This window comes from Nanorana parkeri, unplaced genomic scaffold (genome assembly GCF_000935625.1).
Source record: "Nanorana parkeri isolate BGI_ZX_2015 unplaced genomic scaffold, ASM93562v1 scaffold45, whole genome shotgun sequence".
In the NCBI taxonomy this organism is placed as follows: domain Eukaryota; kingdom Metazoa; phylum Chordata; class Amphibia; order Anura; family Dicroglossidae; genus Nanorana; species Nanorana parkeri.
The window spans coordinates 1,826,794-1,848,265 of record NW_017306313.1 but is presented as its reverse complement, the minus strand read 5'-3'; the positions used below and the strand labels follow the sequence as shown (position 1 = coordinate 1,848,265).

Below are 21,472 nucleotides of genomic sequence, written 5' to 3'. Positions count from 1 at the left end.
AAAAAAAAAAATGTCCTCTGACCTCATCGCTTTTGGCTTTCTCTTCTGAGTTCTTGAAGCTGGCCCCCTGGTGTATGTGCTACAAATTATCATCAGGTGGCCAGTTGCAGGAACCAGAAAGAGACGGCCAGCACCCTGATGATGATCTGCAGCACATGTGCCATATAGTACCCTGAGCCCTCCTGGGATTCATGATGTGGGTACCCCAAGAGGAAATGGGCAATACATAAATCATTCTCACCTAGGTGAGAATCCAGGAACTGCGCAGAGGGTTCCCTCTGAAAAAAAGGTAATTCAAAAAAATAAACAATATCCAATTATTACAGAGGAGTGGGGTAACAGTGAATTGAGAGAAAGAGGGTGAAGGTCCGCTTTAAGGGTACGAGTCCAAAATTATTTAAAGCAAAAGTAGTATTGGAAAAGCTGTAAAAGTCAAACCTATATGAAGAAACTGTCCAGCTGCAGAACATGGATGAAGTCCTGTATTCTAAGGACTGCCAGGTAATCCAATATTTGCTCTCAATACCAGAGCATTATACAGGGAACACATGTCCACTCCACAGGTTTCCCCTGCGTCCTCTGACATGCCGCCACACACACACATACATACATACAGGTGGAAGTATCCGAGGACAGGACGGCTCATATCGGATACACACATCCTACTTCCGGGACTTACCCAGTGTGAAACGCACTCCACTCACCGGAAGCGCTTACAGACAACGGAGCCCCACGCTTTCTCAGCACAGGCGGCGTCCGCACGTAAATACACACGTACGTATCTATGGCAACGTGCCCGGGCTAGGTGTATGATGTCAGTTTTCAAATGCAATGACAGATACGTAGGCTGCCATTGTTCCCCTGAATATGGCGGCCGCATGGCATTCTTCTCTTACAATTCTCTAGCAATGGCTGTGAACAATATGCCTCCCATCTTCCTGGGGTGGGCAAGAGGGACACGTTGTACAAAGTATGGAGGCAAACCGACAAGTGCTTTCTCACGCCGAATTTTCCTGTAGGATGCATGCACACAGGGCTAGAAGCTGTGGCTGAGGATTCCTGTGTGTCAGGAATCCAAGGTGGGTCCTTACAGCTGCAACGTCTCATGACCCGCCACCTTGCATGGCTCCTCTCTTCCAGCATCAGCGTTTTGCAATCCACTGTGCTGGATGGAACAGTGCTCACATAGTGACATGTGGGTGCCATTCTAGGCAGCATTGTACTGTAGCGCTTCCTCCACACAGCAAGGACTAAGTGCTCAGCGCCCGATTCCCAATCCAGGCATACTTGTAGGCACGAATAGAAATCTGAGCCGGCTCCTTTACCTTCTGCAGGACCCATGAGCTTTCACATATGCAGAGGACCCCGGTGTTGCGTAAGGCTGCCCTAAACACCTGCCTGCATCATACAGGCGTTTTACAGAGCCGCCTTACGCAGCGCTGGGGTCCTTCCTACTGCATTTGCAGAAGCTGGCGGTTCCTGTAGGTGCCGCTGGTCTCGGAGCAGGAGGGTGCATTTTGTGCAGAATGCACCCTTCTTGCTATTGCCGGTGTTGTATCTTGACACAACATCGGGAATTAGTTAGAGTAGGTGCCTGTAAGGTGCCCCTCCATGGGCGCCTGTAGGCATGTGTCTACTCTACCTAATGGTAAATCCAGCTCTGTAAGTGCTCCTTTTTGTCTAGGTGCTAACAGTATATATAAATTCACCTGAAGCTCTGAGCCGGCCAGCTGCCACAGAGCCAGGGCCGGCCTTAGGCCTTTAGGCGCCCTGTGCGAGAAAGCTTTACAGCGCCCCTCAGTGGCCACACCCTTTAGTGGCCACGCCCCCGTAACCACACCCATTTCCCCCAATATATGCACCATTTAAAGACTCCTATTTTGTTAAGCCGCAAAGAAACATATTAAAAAGTGTGATAAAAATAATCAATGGCTGTTAACATTTTTCCTGGAGTTTTTCACTTTGCTAATAGAAGATTCAAAGTGCATCTGAAGCCAATACTTTTTTTTTTTTAGTTTTAAATTGGGCGGTGAAGCGTTTCTGTCACATTCTTACGGTTATGTCCCAGCTGGGCAGATTCATTCTATTTGGCCTGGTGGCTACGGCTACTACTCAACCTCAGATAGGTAGTTAAAAACGAAACACTATGCCATCATTTATTTTGTTGCCCAGCAGAGGTGTATCAACAGAAAATGTGCCCCTTTCCAAAAACAGACACCCATATTTTAGATAACTACCATAATATCAACTCAAGAATGCAAGTCAAACTCGCATGAGACTCTCCTCTTACATCAGAGTAAGCCCAGATAATGTATAGGGAGTTTATACAGTATATCAGACACACAATAAATCATAAATCTTACATCTCTTAGATATTCCATTTGCAAGATGTCCAGCCCTGCGCCAAGAAACCTCCAATGACCATTGTGATTGCATTCAAGTACCTTAACTATTAACAAAAATGTATCTTCTTTGTGTATCACTCAGCTGTAGATCCTCAAATCATCTCTGAATTGGTACTGACACGGTCCTTCCTTCTGGAGGGTGGCTACTTTTGTTCCTCATGGTGCCTGTTTGTGTTGTAAAGTAGCCACCGCTCCAAGCTCACTCCTGTGATGGACTACAGTCTCACGTTTAGTTTACTGATTTGTATTGAGATTGTAGTCCATCAAGGGAGTGTGCTTGGAGCGGTGGCTACTTTACAACACACACACACACACAGGGACCATGGGGAACAAAAGTAGCCACCCTCCAGAAGGAAGGACTAAAACTTTCATCTTATCTTGTTTGCTGGGTTGTTTTGTTTTTTTTAAAGCCAGTGACAAAGGAAAAGTAATGGTGAAAAAAACAACAACAATTTGATCAGTCATTTTTGGCATATACATTATTAATGGTCTGCATCACTGGGGGTGTATCCATTGCCTAAATATATTGTACTGGAAGGTGTCCCTCTGTCTCATCTCGGAGGTTGGGAAGAATGATATTAAGCACCAAAGGACTCTATCCGAGGAACAAATGACACTAGGTGGCTATAGCTGTCTGCATCCTAGCAGCCAGAATCTGCCCAGTGTACTAACAACCAAAGGACACTAGGTGGCAGAAGCGGACTGCATCCGAGTACCCAAAGGGTGCTAGGTGCCAAAATCAATCGTTACATCTGCACTGTATGGATGGATGTAAACATTAGCACAAACACCACAGGTGTACAGTCCATGGATCGCTTAGTTTTTTTTAACTTTTTCTTCCTAAACCTTTATTGACTCCTTCCATGATTCCTTACTGACTTTAAAACCTGTTTTAATTTGATAGGTTACTGATAAAAATATTTATAGTCTTTCTAGGACAGTTCACTGTGAAGGTGCTCAGATAAACCTGGAATCTAACTGTTTTTTTTTTTAAATTTCGGTAATTTTTCCTTAATATAGTAAAAAAATAAAACCCCCAGTGGTGAATAAATACCACCAAAAGAAAGCTCTATCTGTCCCCAAAAAAGGGTATAAAATTCATTTCAGTACAGCGCTGCATGACGGAATAAATGTCAGTCAAAGTACCGCAGCGCTGAATACTGAAAAATGGCCTGGATGGGAAGGGGGTTTAACACCGCGGATGTCAACTGGTTAAAGGTGGCATCAATTTATTTGACCAAACCCACAAACACTTTGAGGAGAATTTATCAAAACTGGAGCAGAGAATCTGGAGCCAGGGCCGGCCTTAGGCCTTTAGGCGCCCTGTGCGAGAAAGCTTTACAGCGCCCCTCAGTGACCACACCCCTCAGTGGCCACACCCCCAGTAACCACACCCATTTATCACCCATATTTTTGGTAAAATATAAAAAGACGGGGTCAGGTCGGGTAAATAGACACCAAACATGTCAAGCTTTAAAATTGCGCGCACCCGCAAAATCGCAAAAAATGACCATGCCCAAAATTGGCCATGGGCGACGCTTTAAAAGCTTTTACCCCTCATCAGTTTAGTGTTATCAGTGATTGATAGCCCTACAATTATTGCTCTCATTCCGACGTTCACGGCCATATATAACATGTGCGGTGTAATGGGTGAAATCGTCGTTTTCACACGTATGCGCACCCGACGCCTGTTTGCATGCGTGTATGTATGGGGGGGACTTTAAAAAAAATTAATTCTTTATTTGTAACTTTACATTTTTTTGGGGGGGTGAAACTTTATTGCTATCACATAGGGGGGTTAGAAAACCCCCTTATGTGATAGCAAAATATGTGACAGGTCCTCTTTATGGAGACATCAGGGGTCTCCAAGACCCCTAATGTCACCTAGGACCCCCCTGAAGAAGCTGATGAAGCACAGATCTGCCTCATCAGCTTCTCTCCAGCATCTGAAGCTGGAGAGTGACACAAGAATGCGGAAGTGATGTAATATACAACACTTCCGCATTCTGACAGCGGAGAGGGGACCGGAGGGAGCTCGTGTAATGCGTGGAAACGCTGATGCCTAGGTGTGAATGGAGACTAAAGGCTAACCCTGATCCTGTTTTCTTGATGGTAGAACTCCAGGTAAAATGTTTATTGACCCTTGCACTTTGGCCACCCCCTCACTACAAGGGTTATGTGCTCGTTTGTGTCTAGGTTCAAAAATAACAAAGATATACTCACCCGATCCTCTGAGCCGGCCAGCTGCGACAGTGAAGTGGAAGGGACCTTTCTGAAAGCAAGCCAGCTCGCAGGATCGGGCGAGTATAACATTATTTTTGAACCTAGATACAAGCAAGCACTTACAGTTCTCTGTTAGAAGATTTTGTATGTCTCTTCTGCCACAAAGAGACTCCTTTCATTTGTTGTAGCAATATGTAGACTGCCTGTGGTGCATGTGCAGTGCCGTCTACACCCTTAGCATCTGTAAATTCCCTGAGTATTCAGCCAAGTGCAGGGATAACGTAATTCCAGAGCGCATGGACACAAGTTATATCTTCAGCAGCCGGAGAAAGAAGTCACTGATCCAGAAGAAGCTGCAAAGGCTGCAGCAGTGGTGAGCACACTTGTTTGCTGGAGAAGGGCAAACTAAGACGTTTTCTATGTATGTTGATATAAACCTTCGTAATGTGAACAGTAACCAAAGAAAGATAATGCTCGGACAGTAAAGTGCATGACCCAACCCGTAATCAATTCACAAAACAAACGAGCCTTACTGTTCATGATCACATTTTTATTCTAATTGGAAATACAAAACTACGGACCAGTGGTAGTGCTTTAAGTTTCAAAAAGCCATTGGACAAGATGTTAAAGACAAATGAACATTTAACATGCTACAAAAAGACAAAACGTGTCATTCTCCTAGCCTAGCCCATCTCATCCTCACTCAGTGACACTTTACACGTCTCCTGAACGATGACGTGTGTAGTTATGAGATACAGTCTTCCCGCTCAGAGGCTCCAGATATAGAATCGGCAATAAACTCTATAGATGAACAGTTTTGTCTTTTTTATTTTATTTTACTTACATTCATTTTTGTCATGGGTTCTGGCTCTTTATCAATACACAACACTGGTCTTACTCAGTTTATATAACAGTCTCTAATAAGTTGTTTAAAAATGTAACAGTACAAAAAAAAACAAGCATTGATGGTAAAATAACAAGCGTGCATAAAAATACAGAAGTCCAGTTTACAAGGTATTAAGTAGAAGAAAACATAAGTGAAGAAACCTTCCGTCAGACTATGCCCAACCTTGACATTGTTGGGTGGACTATCCAGTGCATGTGTTGTAGCCATGACTAACCCGGGATTGGGTTTACTTAAGGTTCGGTATTAAAAAAATGTGAAATGCAATAGAAAATATATATATATCTATATTTACATATATATAGATCTATATATTTACATGTATATATATATATATATATTTACATAGATATATATATATTTACATATATAGATATATACATTTACTATATATAGATATATATTTTTTAGATCACAATAAAGTCACACTCTTGTGTCCGAGGTCACTGCTTGTTGCTATGGCTATTAAGGATATATCACAAATTGTTGTGACTTGATTGTAATTACAACCAGTAAATAAACTCAAATCCAACCAAGTCAAGGGTTCCATCTGACATTGCTGCTCTTCTGCCACCTCTCTGGCAGGTCAGGCAATCAAAAGGAAGCAGATTGACTTGAAGAGCTATAAATATTTCGCCTGCACTAGAAAAGGAATTCAGAATCTGAAACAAGGAAAGTCCTCTTATTGAAGAGTAAAAACACAGAGTCTCTTGCAATCGTGTGTATATGGCACAAACCCAACTTCTTCAACACGCTCATTTATCAAAAAGGCACATATAGCTATGTTCAAACAACTGTTGGGCTTTCAGTCTTAGCCAAAAAAGTGCAAGTGTAGGATATAACATGGAAAATGGACAGAAAAATGATCACAATACTATGTCCTATTTCCTGTACTAGGTGGGTCTACTTTGAAGATACTTGGAACCTGCATCTAAGGCCCATGTCAGATTGTGATTCCCTCAGTAGCAATAGAATATAATCAGCATTTCAAACAACGACTTCTTATGTGGAATGGAAGTTGAATTTCTGATGCTGGTGATTGAATCACCCACCTGACACGGCCCTAACAGGAGAACATTACCAAAAAGAAGGCATTCCCAGCACCCCTCTAGAGGACATAAAGAGAACATACTATCAGAACTTGAACTGGACTTAAAAAAGTGCCTGAAGCTGTGCAGTTTATTAGTAATTAGCTGAGATTAGCGGAGTTCCTGGGTCTACACACAGCGTAACAAATCCGTTCAGTCCCAGCTAAATTTCATGTACCTATTGCAACTGCTACAAACAAACCTCGGTACATTAGATCCGATCCTCTGCCTAGTGACAAAATTCAAATTTCCATTCCCTGTGGCCTTATGAGGCTATAAATACAAAAGTTTTATTATATGAATGAGAACGTAAAAACACAACATTGCAATCTAACAAATATTCGGACTTCTCCCCTATGGCTTATATAGGAAACATGGAAATCTGCCATTTGTGGAACTGCAGAGCGATATGGAAACAGGATTAACAAGTAAAAGGTTTAAATATTGCTATGTTGTTATCATTTCAAGTAACAAATATACAATTTACATTAAGAAAGACAATTTAGGAGTGCACTTTATTTCGAAACAGGTTCAACTTTTCACCATTTCATGGCGTCTCTGTACACGCAGGAATAGAAGATTCCTGTCCACACAATATAGATTTGTGATTTTCAGTCGCTTTGTTACTGTGAAGACACAACAGGTTTCAATGTGTTTGATATCGTCATTGCCAGCTACAGAAGAGCGTCATACATCCCTTTTTGCAATGAGGTCACAGAAAATGGCTTTGAGATTTAGCTACTAAAAAGCAAAATGGGTTTGTGAGGATACTACTGAAACATGAAGTTCTTACTGCAGTTCTTGATTAACATTTACCTACAGATATGCTTGCCCTAAATGTGATTTCCAAAGCTAGGGGTGGGGGGTGTATACAGGGATTGTCCATTTCTTATAGATGACATATGTTATATCTCATGCAATCGTATGGTTATGTTAGTACTTGAGATGTGGTAAGAAACAAAAGAGCCACATGCAGCAATCCCCTAACTGTCCACATGGTGGAAGTATTGCCTACTGTAACATAAGGATTCTGCATGTGAGGAATGTTCTGTCTGCATTGGCTGGAGAAGCTGCATTCATGTGCCTTGGTTTCCTCTCCACTTCAATTTGGCAAACTAAAGCTGAGTTCGGATTATTTGACAATCAATCATTGAAACATCTTTCAACAAACTGGCTGCACAAGATCGATATACACTACGGCATGTATTAACTTGATGCAGAAGGTGCAGCCACTAATAGCAAACAGATTACGCCTTATTGTTATCAGATTAATGGTTAATTATGGATTGCTTGTTATCAGCTTCTGCAATCTATCCATTGTTTTCTACTTCAAGAAAAAAAGGGGTGTTAATTAAATGTACGGTGGCTTATACAGCTTATACAGTTAAAAAGGATAGCACGTTTCCCAAAAAAGAAGGACTTTGAATAATGGACAACTCCAGAATAGGTACCTCTGTTTCCTAGTGCTGTAGACATATCACCTAAATAGTGCTACAAAGTGTTATTATTCCCATAAGTGGAGTGAGCTGAGTCCACTATCGGCCATTTCTATCTCTTAGAATCTGCACTCGTGAAATGTGCATACCGCAATTCCACAGGCCCTGCTCCCAACAACTTTCGAGTTTTGGGTCTTCTTGGCCACCTTTAAGTGCTTCCACACCTCCTGTTGCTTACTGCATAAAATGAATTAAAAATGCAAACAGGAAATAAGAGATCTCTCATGAAGGCAGTACCATGGACTTGGGAATGTACGTGCACAGACACACCTCTCACCAATAGATTCTCTATGAGATATAAGAAGCCATTAGGCGATTCATCTCCCTCAGCACCTACAAAACACATCAAACATCCTAAACATAAAGAAAGCCTAGGTGGAAAAAAAATTAAATATTTCAAAATGTTGGGAGTTTTTGTTTTAAAATTCTGCAAAGGGAATGTACTTTTTATTGAAACATTCCAGTTTTGGGTGGGTGCATCACCCATATGATAACAGCACTAATAACATGTGTGCCATTCTGTTCCAATGAACTAGCGACTGGCAATGAGATCTCCGATTTCCCAGCTTTCATCATTGTAGTCTCCATTTTTAAACTTATTTTACATTGCTTATAATGCAAGTAGAGTCAAAAGCCCAATCGTAGCTTGTTAATGTCAAATAGAGGTAGCAGAGCTGGGAACTCCAACCAGGAGAGATGACCATTCAGTTACCTAGCCTCCACCTAAAACAGAAGGACCTAGCCTGAAGCTTCTCCAAGATGCTTTTGAATTGAGTTGAGTTAGTGATACCAGAAAAATGTTACTGTTACTTATACAGCGAATGTAGGGAAGCTTCCAGTAACTAAACACTACCTGGTGCCATCCTGACATATACAAAGCCTGTTTGTCACATAAAAAGTTGTAGTACACAAAAGAGAAAGCCACATATGGGAAAACTAAGCTGGTTCATACCAGAAATCATTAAAGCCTTCATATATCTCACAAGCAGATTACATTTTGTGGGAAAAACAAGGTGCTAAAAATCAAGGACATATTCATTTGAGAACGTAGTGCCTCATATCCTGTAATATGCTCATTTTACAACTAGTAGAAATGCTTTGGTCCTACAATAGGCAGTCAGTAAGAGGAAAGGGCTTATAAAAGTCTGGACAGCAGATGAGCATTATATGGTTAGAATGGGGACAAAGCAACTTAAATCATCACCTATATTACTGTTTAGTTTTCTTGGATAAACTCGAGTACACTGAAAGATATTCTGTAAAAAAAAAAAGAACTATTTTGGAATTTCTTCTTATGGTGCCAACTTTCCTCTACAGCCATGACTACAATTGAAGAGATAATGATAGGGAGTATATTTGGTCAAAGTGTGGTATCTACTCTACATAATGAACTGACTAGACCTTTATTTTACATAGTTTAAAGTTAATTACAACCTATTTTCAGGTTACCAATAACATTTCAATCTTTACAATGTGAAAAAAAAAGACGGTCACTTACATACATATAAAAAGTATATATACATCTTAGATCTGTAACTACAGCATTACTTTCTCAGTATGATGTGTAAAGCACAACATATTGCAACATTTAATACATAGCAACAGCTAGGAAGATGGTGCTGGCACTTTCACGCTTGAGCTACTGGCAGCTTGGACAGAGTGTGGTAATGATGCAGTCAATGTCTTCAGAGGCTAGGACCACAGATTTGACAGCAGAACAATATTTCTTCCAAAGTCCAAATCATTTGACCTCCACGACAGGATGAAAAGCACTACAGTGGCTTGTAGACCTCATCACAAGGCTAAGCGTGGTCCCGATCCAACAGTGACAGTTCCAGATACCACATATTGCCCTGTGAGACATTCTTTTTTTGTTTTTACTTGAATAGATAGTTAATGGCAATCTGCAGCAAAATCAGGAAGAAGATAATACAGTAGTCTCTCTGCTGAAGAAAATTGCTATCTGTGTTTGAGGCATTTGTAGTTAAGCGGTTACGCAGAGCGATGATGTTCCTATTAAGGGAAGAAAGAGAAAGTTTAAATCATAACATAGAGCACTTCACAATCCTTCACAATGTATACAATAGACTTGACATTTCAAAGAGGGCAGTTAATGCAGCAAGCATGCCAACATAAACGGGTACAAATGATGGATGGAAATACGTGAACATTTAGCCAAATGAAACAAACTGAAAGATCACACTCCTGAAAAATACTGCATTAAAGCAACCACTGTTCATGAGTGACGTGTGGCCCTTAGAAGTGCTTTATGTGGCCCCCAAGCTCCTTCTATGCTGATGCTGAATACATCTATGTATGAACTATTGTGCAGAATATAAAGACCACCACAGAAAAAAAGATAGGTAGGATTAGACTATAGGAAAAACAACTTCATTAAAGAACAACTCCGGGTAAAAAATGTATTAACCCTTGCAGCGCAAGGCTCCACCCACACTGCAAGGGTTAAGTGCTCATTTATGTAAAAAATAACAGTTATACTCACCCAATCGTCCAAGCCGGCTGGGTGTTACAGCGGTACCTCCTGCCTGTCTCTTCCTGCACTGCAGCGATAGTATGTCCCTTGGCGTACTCACATCCTATACACTGTACACGAGGAGATTACTTGGGGACCTTAGACCGCTTCAATGGAGGCGGAGAGAGACTCCATGGACCAGTCTTAGAGCAAGCCGGCTCCGTGGATCGGGTGAGTAACGTTTTTATTTTTTGACCCTAGGCAAAAATGAGCCCTTAATCCTTGCATTGCGGTAGTAGCCTCACTGCAAGGGTTAATAACATTTTTACCCAGAGTTCTGCTTCAAAATGTCTAACATTATTGGCCAGTGTTTTACAGGCCTGTGCATATGTATATATAATGTGGTTCTTTGCCACCTTGAGGGCACTTTCACACCTATTCAATGCCGTGTCATCAATGATCAATAGCAGCCCAGCACACCGGGGGAACACATCTGTGTTACAGAGCATGACAATGCACTGTGCATGTTGGGGTGATGTGTTAAAAAACATGATTTATTGACTGCTGTACATCTTTGACAGCCCATTCAAATGCGGCAAAACTCACATTAACGCACCCCAGCGGATTGGAAGGTGTAAATGGGCCCTAAATATTTCAATATACAGTTCAAAAGCTGAAGCCCTTACGAATTAAAACGAAGAACACATTTAGATGAATTGTACATTCTGGCAAACTCCAAGATAAGCAACTGGTTACAAAACAATAAAAAAAGTTAAAGGCAACAGTTTTAAGAAGGCAATTTACCGGTTGATTTCCTCTTGAGTTTTCTTTATAGATTCTATGGCACTTTGAAGTTCAACGTGATCTGCTCCCTTTTTCCTGCTTCGAGCGCTGTGTGTTAATAGATGTGCTGGAAAATAATTGGGAATTACACACATTACTACACCAAATGTCAACATTTCAGCAAACACATAGTAATAATGGTTATTTATGTTTAAAGACTAGTGTACGTGGACATCACAGAACAGTAGAAAGAAATGGAATAGAGCAGTCGTTTCTGGGGTTCATGGAACCATACAGCTGGTGTATAGACATCAAGAAGGCAAATCTACTCTATACGAGTCCTAATTGTGGTTGTCCACAGGAATTAAACAATACCTAATACATGAAGGATAATGACACACAGGTGCCGTGCTCTTAGCATAGCATTCCAGTCATCAAAGTACTAGTGTATAAAGAACACCATTGTTACCAGCTCTATATAATTGCAGTGCCCGGTAACTATTCCTTTTTATGCCCAAAAGGCATACCTTTTTACGCTGTTGTTTATCCATGTCTAATCTACACCCTCAGAGTCACCCAGTACTGGACTGCATTCATTAAGTATAAAAATGTACATACATTAAATCAAAAAAATAGATCACTGGAAGGTAAAGGTAACCTTATGATTTCAGTTTAGACATAGGCTGGAGTAAGAGGCCACCAACCAGGAAGGAAGGTTGGGCACATAACCTATTACTCCCTGTTTCAGCCAGAATTCACAAATGGTATTGTGGTGCACAGAACATGCACTAGCATAGCAGCCATACAGTAAGGGAAAACAGATTTTCGGCATTCCTATTAATGCCTGATCACTCATGCCGGGAGTCTGTTTAAACAGCCCCGATGCTGGCGACGTACACTGTACGTCGTCAGTCACGAAGGGGTTAAAGTGGACCTATACGCCCTTTCACTAAAAATCACATCAACATGCGCATAAGAAATCCTCTTACATGCAATTTTTAAACATATTTTGCTTTTACTTACAATTACAGTATTTCCACTTCCTGATGTAGGCCATGCCTAAGAGATGCATCCTGGGAAGGTTATATCACTGTGCACTGCTGGGAAATCTCATCTATGAACTGCAAAACCTTGCGAGATGGCAGGGAAAGGCATTTCCCCCCCCCTGAGATGATGTTCATGGTCACATGTCCTAGTCACATGTGCCAGAGTTCCAGGAAGTGCACCATGAAAGCGACTGCTGTATACACTAACAGGCACATAACCACCAAGGGCAGTTGACATTAAAATGAGTCTGATGTGTACAAAAGCCCTTACATGTATGGCCAGCAATACACCACAATCCAATGACTGGGAATTTATAGAATTTTCTTTAAAGTTTTCTGTTTGTGGGAATATGAACATGTAAATAATTTATATTAGTAAATAAATATTTTGTACAATTTTTGTGGTGGAAGTTATTTTGTGCAGGAATTGTTACCTTCGCTCCCTGAGGAATCCTGGTTATCCAGTTCTGGGGAGGAGCAGCCACTTTCTCCTTTCTTCTGCTGTCCACTTGACTTGTGTTTGAGCTTCGGAACACACACCTGCATGCCAAGCAATGCTACGTGTCATGTATGTAACAGAAACACGTATGCATAATAGTACAAATCAATGCAATTTGGGCTAATTCACAAGAACCAGAAACAATGAGCATTACAATGACAACTCAATTCTTGTTTAATTGCATCAAAAACTGAAAGGTGAAACCTACTTAGCTGTTTAAAATGTGTCATGAATTATGCCCATTGTAAAGACACTGGCAGTAAGAGCTTTGTGTCCTTGATGTATCAGTGTTATTAGCAAAGTCATAACTAGGGATGCAATAACATTTTTTTCGGTATCGAGCACCCAAATTTTTTTTCCCCGCTACATGCCGATACTGAGGATCAGTGCCGTGTGCCCTGATCATCAAGAAGTTGGGCAATGGATCATGACCCGTGGCCCGGTTTCATAATTGCCTGTGAAGCCGGGGTTCAAGCGAAAGGATACCGGCTTCACTTGCTGAGGCTGCCTGGCTTCCTGACCAATTTGGAAGCCGAGGGCGAATCATAGCCCACCGCCCGGCTTCCTGATTGGAAAGAAAGTCGGCTCCATGCTCCCTCGGCACTGCCAGTCAGAGGGAAATCTCCCTCTGACCGGAAGTTCTGGTATCATATGGAACGTCCAAATACTCGGTATCGGTGCATTCCTCGAGTTGACACTTTATTATGAACCATTTACTTTCCTAAATTGTATCCTAAGTCCCCCCCTTTGTCCTATCATTTACACTTTGTAAAATGTTGCTAATAGGCTAGGACACAAAGAGAAAGAGAACAATATAGAAACTTGATAGAACTGTGCTCGAACTGCCTTTGTCAAACTGTTGCAGATTTTCTTACACGAGGACCCTGCCAGTAACAGTGTTTCCTCTTTCAGATATGAGAAAAACTTTAAGCCACTGCATCACAATTAAGCAGCAGCATTGTCAGCCAGCTTCAAATGGCTGTTGGGCTGCCCATCATCAGACAGGCATTCAATGGCCAACTGGAGGAGTGCACACATCAGGCTGACAATGCTGCTGCTAATTGTAAGACTGTGGCTTAGCATTGTCACTTCAAGGAAAAGTGTTGTGACTGGCAGGATCTCGAGGAAATCGTTCAACAAATTCACAAAAAAAGAAAGAAAAGAAAGAAAACTGTATAGAGTGCAGCATGATGCCAAACATACTGATACAAATAGAGGGTGTACATATACTTTAAGGGATACTATGTCTTTATAACATGCTGAGGGGGGCGGAGGAATTTCTTCAATTCTCCCACATGGCCGTTGGTGGCACGGGGACACCATAATCAATACAAAAAAAAAGAAAAGAATGTTTGTGTTTATGAAATTGCACTGGGACTATGTTATACAGTTTGTTTAGATACGAACAGCATTTAATGGACTTCTCTAGGTTTGGCTTCAAAGGTTCACTTATTCAATAGTTCTGAAGATATAAAAAACACTATGGAGGAAAAGTTACAAAATATAGTCACCTTACAACTGGCTTCTGTATACAACACCTAGGTGAGAGTGACGTCCCAATCCTTCTGGCAAGATTCTGGGAATTCTATGGATCCCAAATCTTGCAAGAAGATGGTCCTGCACTGTCCTGGAGCATCTTCCTGTTTGTGTCAAGATTTAAAAAAAGTGTCTTCTGTAAGACTACTAACATAGTTCAACCTAATCAAATGTGTAAGCCCATCAACAGTTTCATAATTGGGGCATTAACGTTTAATCTGCTCTCAATATACAGTACATCTATTTTCTGAGGTTTACTACCATACTGATGAAATCTGGGTTTATTTGGTGGTTGTGGGTTATAAAATGTGTTGTTTGCACTTTGTTCAAACCCCAGGAGTGTCCCAGGAACGATAGGAAAGCTGTGACTAGGTCTTTAACTATTGGTAGACGTCAACACAAGAATTAATAGAAGTGAAATAAACAGAATTGCCAAGAGCAATCATACAACTTAGAATATTAGGAGGCAGTAGTCATAACATATAGCAGATTTGCCTGGAGCATAAGTAGATGTAACGGTAGCGCAACATCTTTGTACAGTCACTAAGGACACTTGCAATAGTACAGATATAAACTATCCCCAGTACTAAAATGTGATAGGCATTTACAACACTTTATGATACATTTTAATCAAAGTAGCAGACACACTTACATGATGAGATTTCTGAGCTTTACAGCTAAGTGTTAGTACGTTTAAGCGGATACCATACACATGCTTCCTTGATCTTGATAGGACACAGACGAGAGAAACGCCACTGGGCTTTCTCCAGACCTACCTGATAATTGCATTTCTCCCGCTTTGCCCCTTGGTTACTGAGACTAATTACACTGCCCGAACGTACCATTGGAGTCCTATGCCTGACTTTAGTCTGGATAGCACCATCGCTTTCAAACTGCACCAGATCATTTAGGGGGTCCCATGGTCGAGAACTGCAACACATAAAACAAATACAGAAATAATGTTTAATATGCTAACTGAACCATAAGTATTTCTCATATTAAATAGGTTACAGTATAATCATTCCACTTGTCCCGCTGGAGTACAAACTCTACACTGGAATTCAAAGAGATAGCATTGCATGTGTAAAGAAGGAGCCGGACCTGATGGTCAAGATTTTCAAGAAGCTGCTGCTCATTGCCCAGCAGGCTGCACAGCAAGAACCTGGTGGAGCAGGATCAGGCAAGAGTGTTCCTACTCTGCATGAAAATAAGAAACTCTTGTAGTTACATAAAGTACTTGATTCTAAAATAAGGCCCAGTTATGTTGTTTTTATGTGTCGAGTGACATGAAGCTTATTCTCTTAGTCAGCTGTACATGCATCATAGGACATACTGTATATTACCCTTTATAAGTTGGTTAAATGTATCTCCTGAAATATTGCTTAACTGCCTTAAATGTAAAAATCCTCCTGGTACTTTTATTGTGCCCCCCACATACATAGATTTCGGAAACAGTGTGTTCAGTCTGATGGGGGCTCCAGTACCTTTGTAAACCACGAGCACTAGTTGTTGGCAAATTTACATTTACTAGATTGGCTTTAGGGTTCAGTTTAACTCTAAGCTAATGTCTTCAAATTCAACTAAACAGCTGAGAACAGACCATGCAGAAACTGTCATGTTCTACATTAGCAAGTGCTACAGAAGATTCTAGCTGGCAGGATTGCCTTGTGAAATCAATGAGTCAATCAATACGCCAGCTGCCTTCTTTAGCCAATGTCAAATGATTGGAAAGCACTTGGCTAAGGGTGAGGACAGATATATACACAAATGCTGGTCCCATTGCTTACAGGAGTGGTTTTTATGTTTTTAGTTTTTAAACTAAAAATAAATGAACAATTCCTTATATTTAAGAATCACGTTTCCAATTACTATGAGAAAGTAGCCAAACTCACTCAGCATATTTGTAATGCCACTCTCCACAGATTGGATCTTGTTCAAAGAGATGGCAAGTCCACTCTTCACTTTTGGCTTTTCTTTCTTTGGCAGCTTTCCTCTGAGCTTCTTCTAAGACAAACTTCTCCTGAGTGGCTTCGGTCTGATCCTTGTTAGTGATTGCCTTTGTAACATTCTGCCAGAGCCTGGAATTTGAGAATTACATTGGTTATTTGCCAGCAAGCTATTGATACATTTTTAAAGCCTGGAGAATGAATACAATTTCTTAAAGTTGCCCACTAAGCAGAATTTAAATGGGAATGCGAAAAAGACAGACTTTTTTTGGGTACTTGATTCCACCAAGATTACTGATAAGTAGTTATTTTTTCCTTCTACAACTTTCATACCTTCAAAACAAGGTTGCGTTTGGTTTAATCATTAGAAATTACATTTCTATCATATAAACTGTCCTTTAAGAATTTAATTCCAAACTTGCCATCCTGCTATAAGAGTTTAAGCACTTAAAATGGCTGTCCTCAAAATCTGTATTCTTCTGATAATCTCTACGAATCTTTGTGGATAGGAAAAGTTTATACAGTGTAAACTTTTATAAAGGCCAAATACAGCAAAAACTATTTTTGATAGCTTCAGACAGAATAAGGAAGGGTAAAAACCTCTGTGGACTAGTCATTGATGTACGAATCAATTTTTAGATTTACCCTCATTTCCAGTCTGTTTAATGGGTGTCAGAAAAATTAGGAAGAAAGGGGAAATTTCCCCAAAAGGGACTGGCTGGCCTGGCTGCACTAGTGCCCTGATACCTCAATAATGTGCCAAAAAGGGAAGTGAATGATTCTTAGTTATCCCTATAATCACATATCAATCCTTTGTGAGGGTTTCAATATGCTGTTACAGAAACTACATTGACTATAGTTATCTGTGAGTTACTATACATCACCCCATACTGTCACAGGGATATTGATCATGATCTTGCAGTCAGTTGTTGTAACATATGAAGCGGTGTACTGCATCTTTCACTATAACTTTACAGTGGGCAGCACGGTGGTTGTCAGTTAGACCTGTGTCCTTTGGATGCTGGGTTCAGATTTCAGGCATTACCTGCATGGAGTTAAGGCATTCTCCCTATGTTTGTATGTCATTCCCAAATACAGAGGTAGGCGCATTGTTCCCTAGGGTGTGGAAGTATGTGCATGTATGAGTGATATGGATGACAACCTATCCCCATAGATTAACAGGAACAGTTCTTTGTACTCACCAGTGTAATATACTACACAAATACAAAAACTAAAAAAAAGGCTTTAATATGGTATGCTTAGGTGTACAGTATTAACAGATAATTAAAGGAAAGCAAATAATATACATTTTAAAAAAGAACATTTCATAAAAGGCAAAAAGCAACATTAGAATTTCGCAGAATGATCTCTGCCCTAGTCAAGAACAGTGAAGATCAAGCAGAGACAATTACCTTTCAGATTCAAACTCTCCTTGCTCATCGTGGAGAACTGTGCAACGTGTTAATCTGCCCTGCCTTATCTCAGCTGTTGGGTTCCAAAAAGTATCAGATAGGTCTGTCTTCTTGTCGTTTATAAACACTTCACTATCCTGAAAAGAAGCACGCAACCATTAAATCATATTATACAGACCTCAGATAGCACAATCTTTAGGTTAAAGCAGCCCTCCAAACCTCTTGAGCACAACTCATGGAAGTTTTATTACCAAGTTTCCAAATATATTAAAAAGCTATTATTTACTGAAAAAAATTGCCTGTGCTGTCGTGTCAGACCCAATTAACGATTAACTGGAAGGATATAGGAAACAAGATTTTATATCCTGCATAACCTTATTTTATAAAAAAAACACAACTTTTAGCCATGAATATAAAAAAAAAAAAATTAAAGATGTTACCAATAAAGTAAACCTCCCATTACTAAAAAATATAACATAAAATATAACATCAAATAAAAGAGGCATCCTTACAAAAATATATTTCCTAAATCTACACTAATACAATGGTATTTTTTAGCCTTTGTATTAGCTGCAGTTACTTTACTAGTCAACACCAAGTCAAGGCAATACCAATCACTGCACCAGCCCTCAACTGCCTAAATTGATTAGTGCGCCTAACAACAAATTATTTATCATATCAGGTTGGTGTGTTGAAAGGTTTGACCCTGGGTCGCACTGTATTTTTTCATGCGAGACAAATTGGTTAGTACAAAATAAAATAAAAATATCTTCAAGCAATGAGAAAAACACTGTGCTTTGTATTTGGTGCATTTAGGCATAATTTATCAGATTAACTCTGCTTTGCTTTTATTGCCACTTACCCAGTTCCCCTCCAGTGTTGCCAAGACTTCCTTCCCCAACTTTATCTTCCCTGATATCTGATTTACACTATCATCACTACCAAGAAAGGGCTGCAAGGCAAAATTACAAGTCACAAAGACAGCAAACAATGAATAAATGCAAGCATTGGTGCCATAAAAAAGAAACATTTATTTACTAAATGAAATTGTTACTTCCTTTAGTATTACGTTTGCATAGAGTGTAATTTGTTTTTCTTTGAAAATAGCTTGACCTTAATCAAACGGCTGGCTCATGCATTTGAAGATTTAAACTAGCTATTCAGTAGCAGATAATCTGTTCCTTTGTTCACGAGACTGAAAGCTGCATCATACTCATAGGGCTATCCACCTCATGTTCAGGTGCTGATAATGTGTGGGGCACACGATGCATTGCCATTTTTCACTACATCAAACTTCTGTCCCACCGACTCCCTTAAAAAAAAACTACCTGCACATAATACACTACTCTTGAAATTTAGCACATTTAGAGTCCCCTTGACAAACATGAATTTCTCTCAAATGACCTCCTAGAATGCATAAGAAAGGTGGTGAGGTGCTAAAGAGATCTGGTTGAAAGGACAATTTTGGAACTCTTCCCCAAATGGTCTAAGTCAGGGGTATCAAACTCAATTTAGTCGGGGGCCACTGGAAACATTTTAGTCACGTGGGGACCGCTACTATATACGGTACTTAATGTTGGGGGGTTTTACGTCATTTTCAGGCCTAAAATGTGGAATATAACATGGGTGCAAAAATGGAAAAAAGGGCCTCAGTCATGAAGGGGTTAATGTATGCATATGTTAAAGCGGCAACTGCCGCCCATTCAAATTAATGATCGGGTGACAGCTGCTGCATGTACACGCCTGCACACTGCATGTAATCAATGTAATCATATGTGAAAGAATTACATGCAGTTAGGAATCTTTCACTATCAGTGGTTACACAATTGTTTATCCAGGGATAGTGATTGTTTTTGTAACTGCATGTAATCATATCACATACAATTACATGCGGTGTGCAGGCGTGTACATGCAGCGGCTTTCACCCGATCATTAACTTGAATGAGTGACAGTTGCTGCATGTAAACGCCAGATCAGGGATTCCTGCTGCAGGAAAAAGCAAGTTTGTGACACAGGAATCCCTAATCGCACCTGAAATATAGGTGTGAATGGGGTCTAATATACACACAGAAAAATACAATCTCCCCAGCAGACATAAACTTCCTCCCTCCCTCCTTTCCTTCCAAGCCCCCTCACCTGCTTTCATCCGTCCAGGGAGGAGGCACATCATCATGCCCTGATGATCTAGCGGTGATCACTAGTAAGGTCTGCACTAGACCTTACTAATGATCCATCCTTCGGCCGGAGCTCAGAACTGACAGAGCTCTGGCCGGAGCAGCTCTGCATCCGTCGGAGATGCAGACTGTGTAGCTGCTCCCGCAAGTCGGGCACGCGGCCCGTGACCGTGTCCCCCACTTGTCAGCTGGCTGCGGGCCACTTAGTACCGGCTCGCGGGCCGGTACTTTGAGACCGCTGGCCTAAGAAGTCATACTGTATAAAAACTTACAATGAAGAAATCTTGAGAAAAAAGGCTTATACAAGTGAAACTGAATAACTAGCATTATCTGTTTTAATACATGTCTTATTAAAAGAGTAGGAGTTTTTTTAAACTGTTCACGAAACATTATATATTTTGTCTTTCATTTGTGTGACCTTTTCTCTTAATAGATTTTAAGAAATCCCTGAGGCATTTCTGACAACAAGGACTTGGGTCACCCTGACATGATCAGGTGGCACTTGAGCAGCAGAGATGAAAATGTCTGAAAGAAGGTCTGTGTTGTGCACAGCAGCATCTTCCCCGGAAGACTGCAATAGAGAATCAGATTTGTGTTTCAAACACTTTAAATGATGAGCTCCCAATCTTGGTATCCTGTTTCCACCTGGTAGTGCTCCAGATCTCATCAGAGTACAACATATAGTGATTCGGGACATTCATCATAGACCGTTTTCCACAATCGATATAGCAGAATCATCCACTCGAAGCAAGATGCTAGGGACCAGAAAGCAATTGTTTCTCAATATCAACCAGACATTATATTTCTAGAAAGGAGCGATAACTCTCAGGGCCTGTTCACACGACATCCGTTTTCTGTGCTGACCTGATCCGTACGCTCCTGCACTAAAAATGCATCCCAATGTATCCCTATGTGTTTTATGGGCTACAGTTCTCACGTGTGCAGTCCGTTCAGGTTACGACAGAAAAATACTGCATGTCACATTATGTACGGCCAGGAAACAGTCCAGAAACCCAAAACGCGTCAAAAACGCACTGCAATGCAGCTAACATACTGACAGCCCCACTCCAGCAAAAAAAAAACTGGAACGTCAAAAACGCGGCCAAAACGCACTGCCTCAGTAGCACCGCGTCTGCAGATCCGCACCTGATATCATGTGAACAGGCCCTTAAGGCTTGTTCACACCAATTGTGGTGCGTTCTAGAGCGGTACCTGCTGGAACCCACATCGATCGAACACTAAACTTCCCCCTTCGTTCTAAGGCGGGGGGGATGGTGCATTAGAGTCAATGGAACTGCAGCCACGGCCCCCCGCCTGCAGTGCGACCAGATGCTTTACAAAACATTGCCTGCTGCATGCTCTATTTATTGCGTTCGCAGTGGAACGGAACACAGCCAATGTTTTGTAAAGCATCTGGTCGCACTGCAGACGGGGGCGTGGCTGCGGAGCCATCAACTTCAATGCACCGCCCCCCCCCCCCCCCCCCC

The 21,472-nt window shown here is 41.0% G+C and overlaps 1 protein-coding gene across 9 annotated transcripts in view; it reads right to left on the bottom strand.

Moving 5' to 3' along the window:
- Nucleotides 1-4,327: 4,327 nt before the first annotated feature.
- The window catches only part of OSBPL8 (oxysterol binding protein like 8), a 230,757-nt gene continuing 213,612 nt past the window's right edge, over nt 4,328-21,472 (bottom strand). For 6 of the 9 annotated variants that reach the window (XM_018572747.1, XM_018572790.1, XM_018572783.1 and 3 more), the window contains 7 exons: nt 18,674-18,763; nt 17,812-17,948; nt 16,346-16,531; nt 15,230-15,383; nt 12,853-12,958; nt 11,394-11,499; nt 9,384-10,129 (listed from right to left, as the gene is read on the bottom strand). In XM_018572747.1, coding sequence (XP_018428249.1) covers nt 9,994-10,129; nt 11,394-11,499; nt 12,853-12,958; nt 15,230-15,383; nt 16,346-16,531; nt 17,812-17,948; nt 18,674-18,763 — 915 coding nt within the window. In that variant the 3' untranslated portion in view covers nt 9,384-9,993. Of the gene's footprint in view, nt 4,338-9,383; nt 10,130-11,393; nt 11,500-12,852; nt 12,959-15,229; nt 15,384-16,345; nt 16,532-17,811; nt 17,949-18,673; nt 18,764-21,472 lie in introns of those variants that run through there. The other 3 variants (XM_018572757.1, XM_018572799.1, XR_001942119.1) reach the window with 2 other exon arrangements.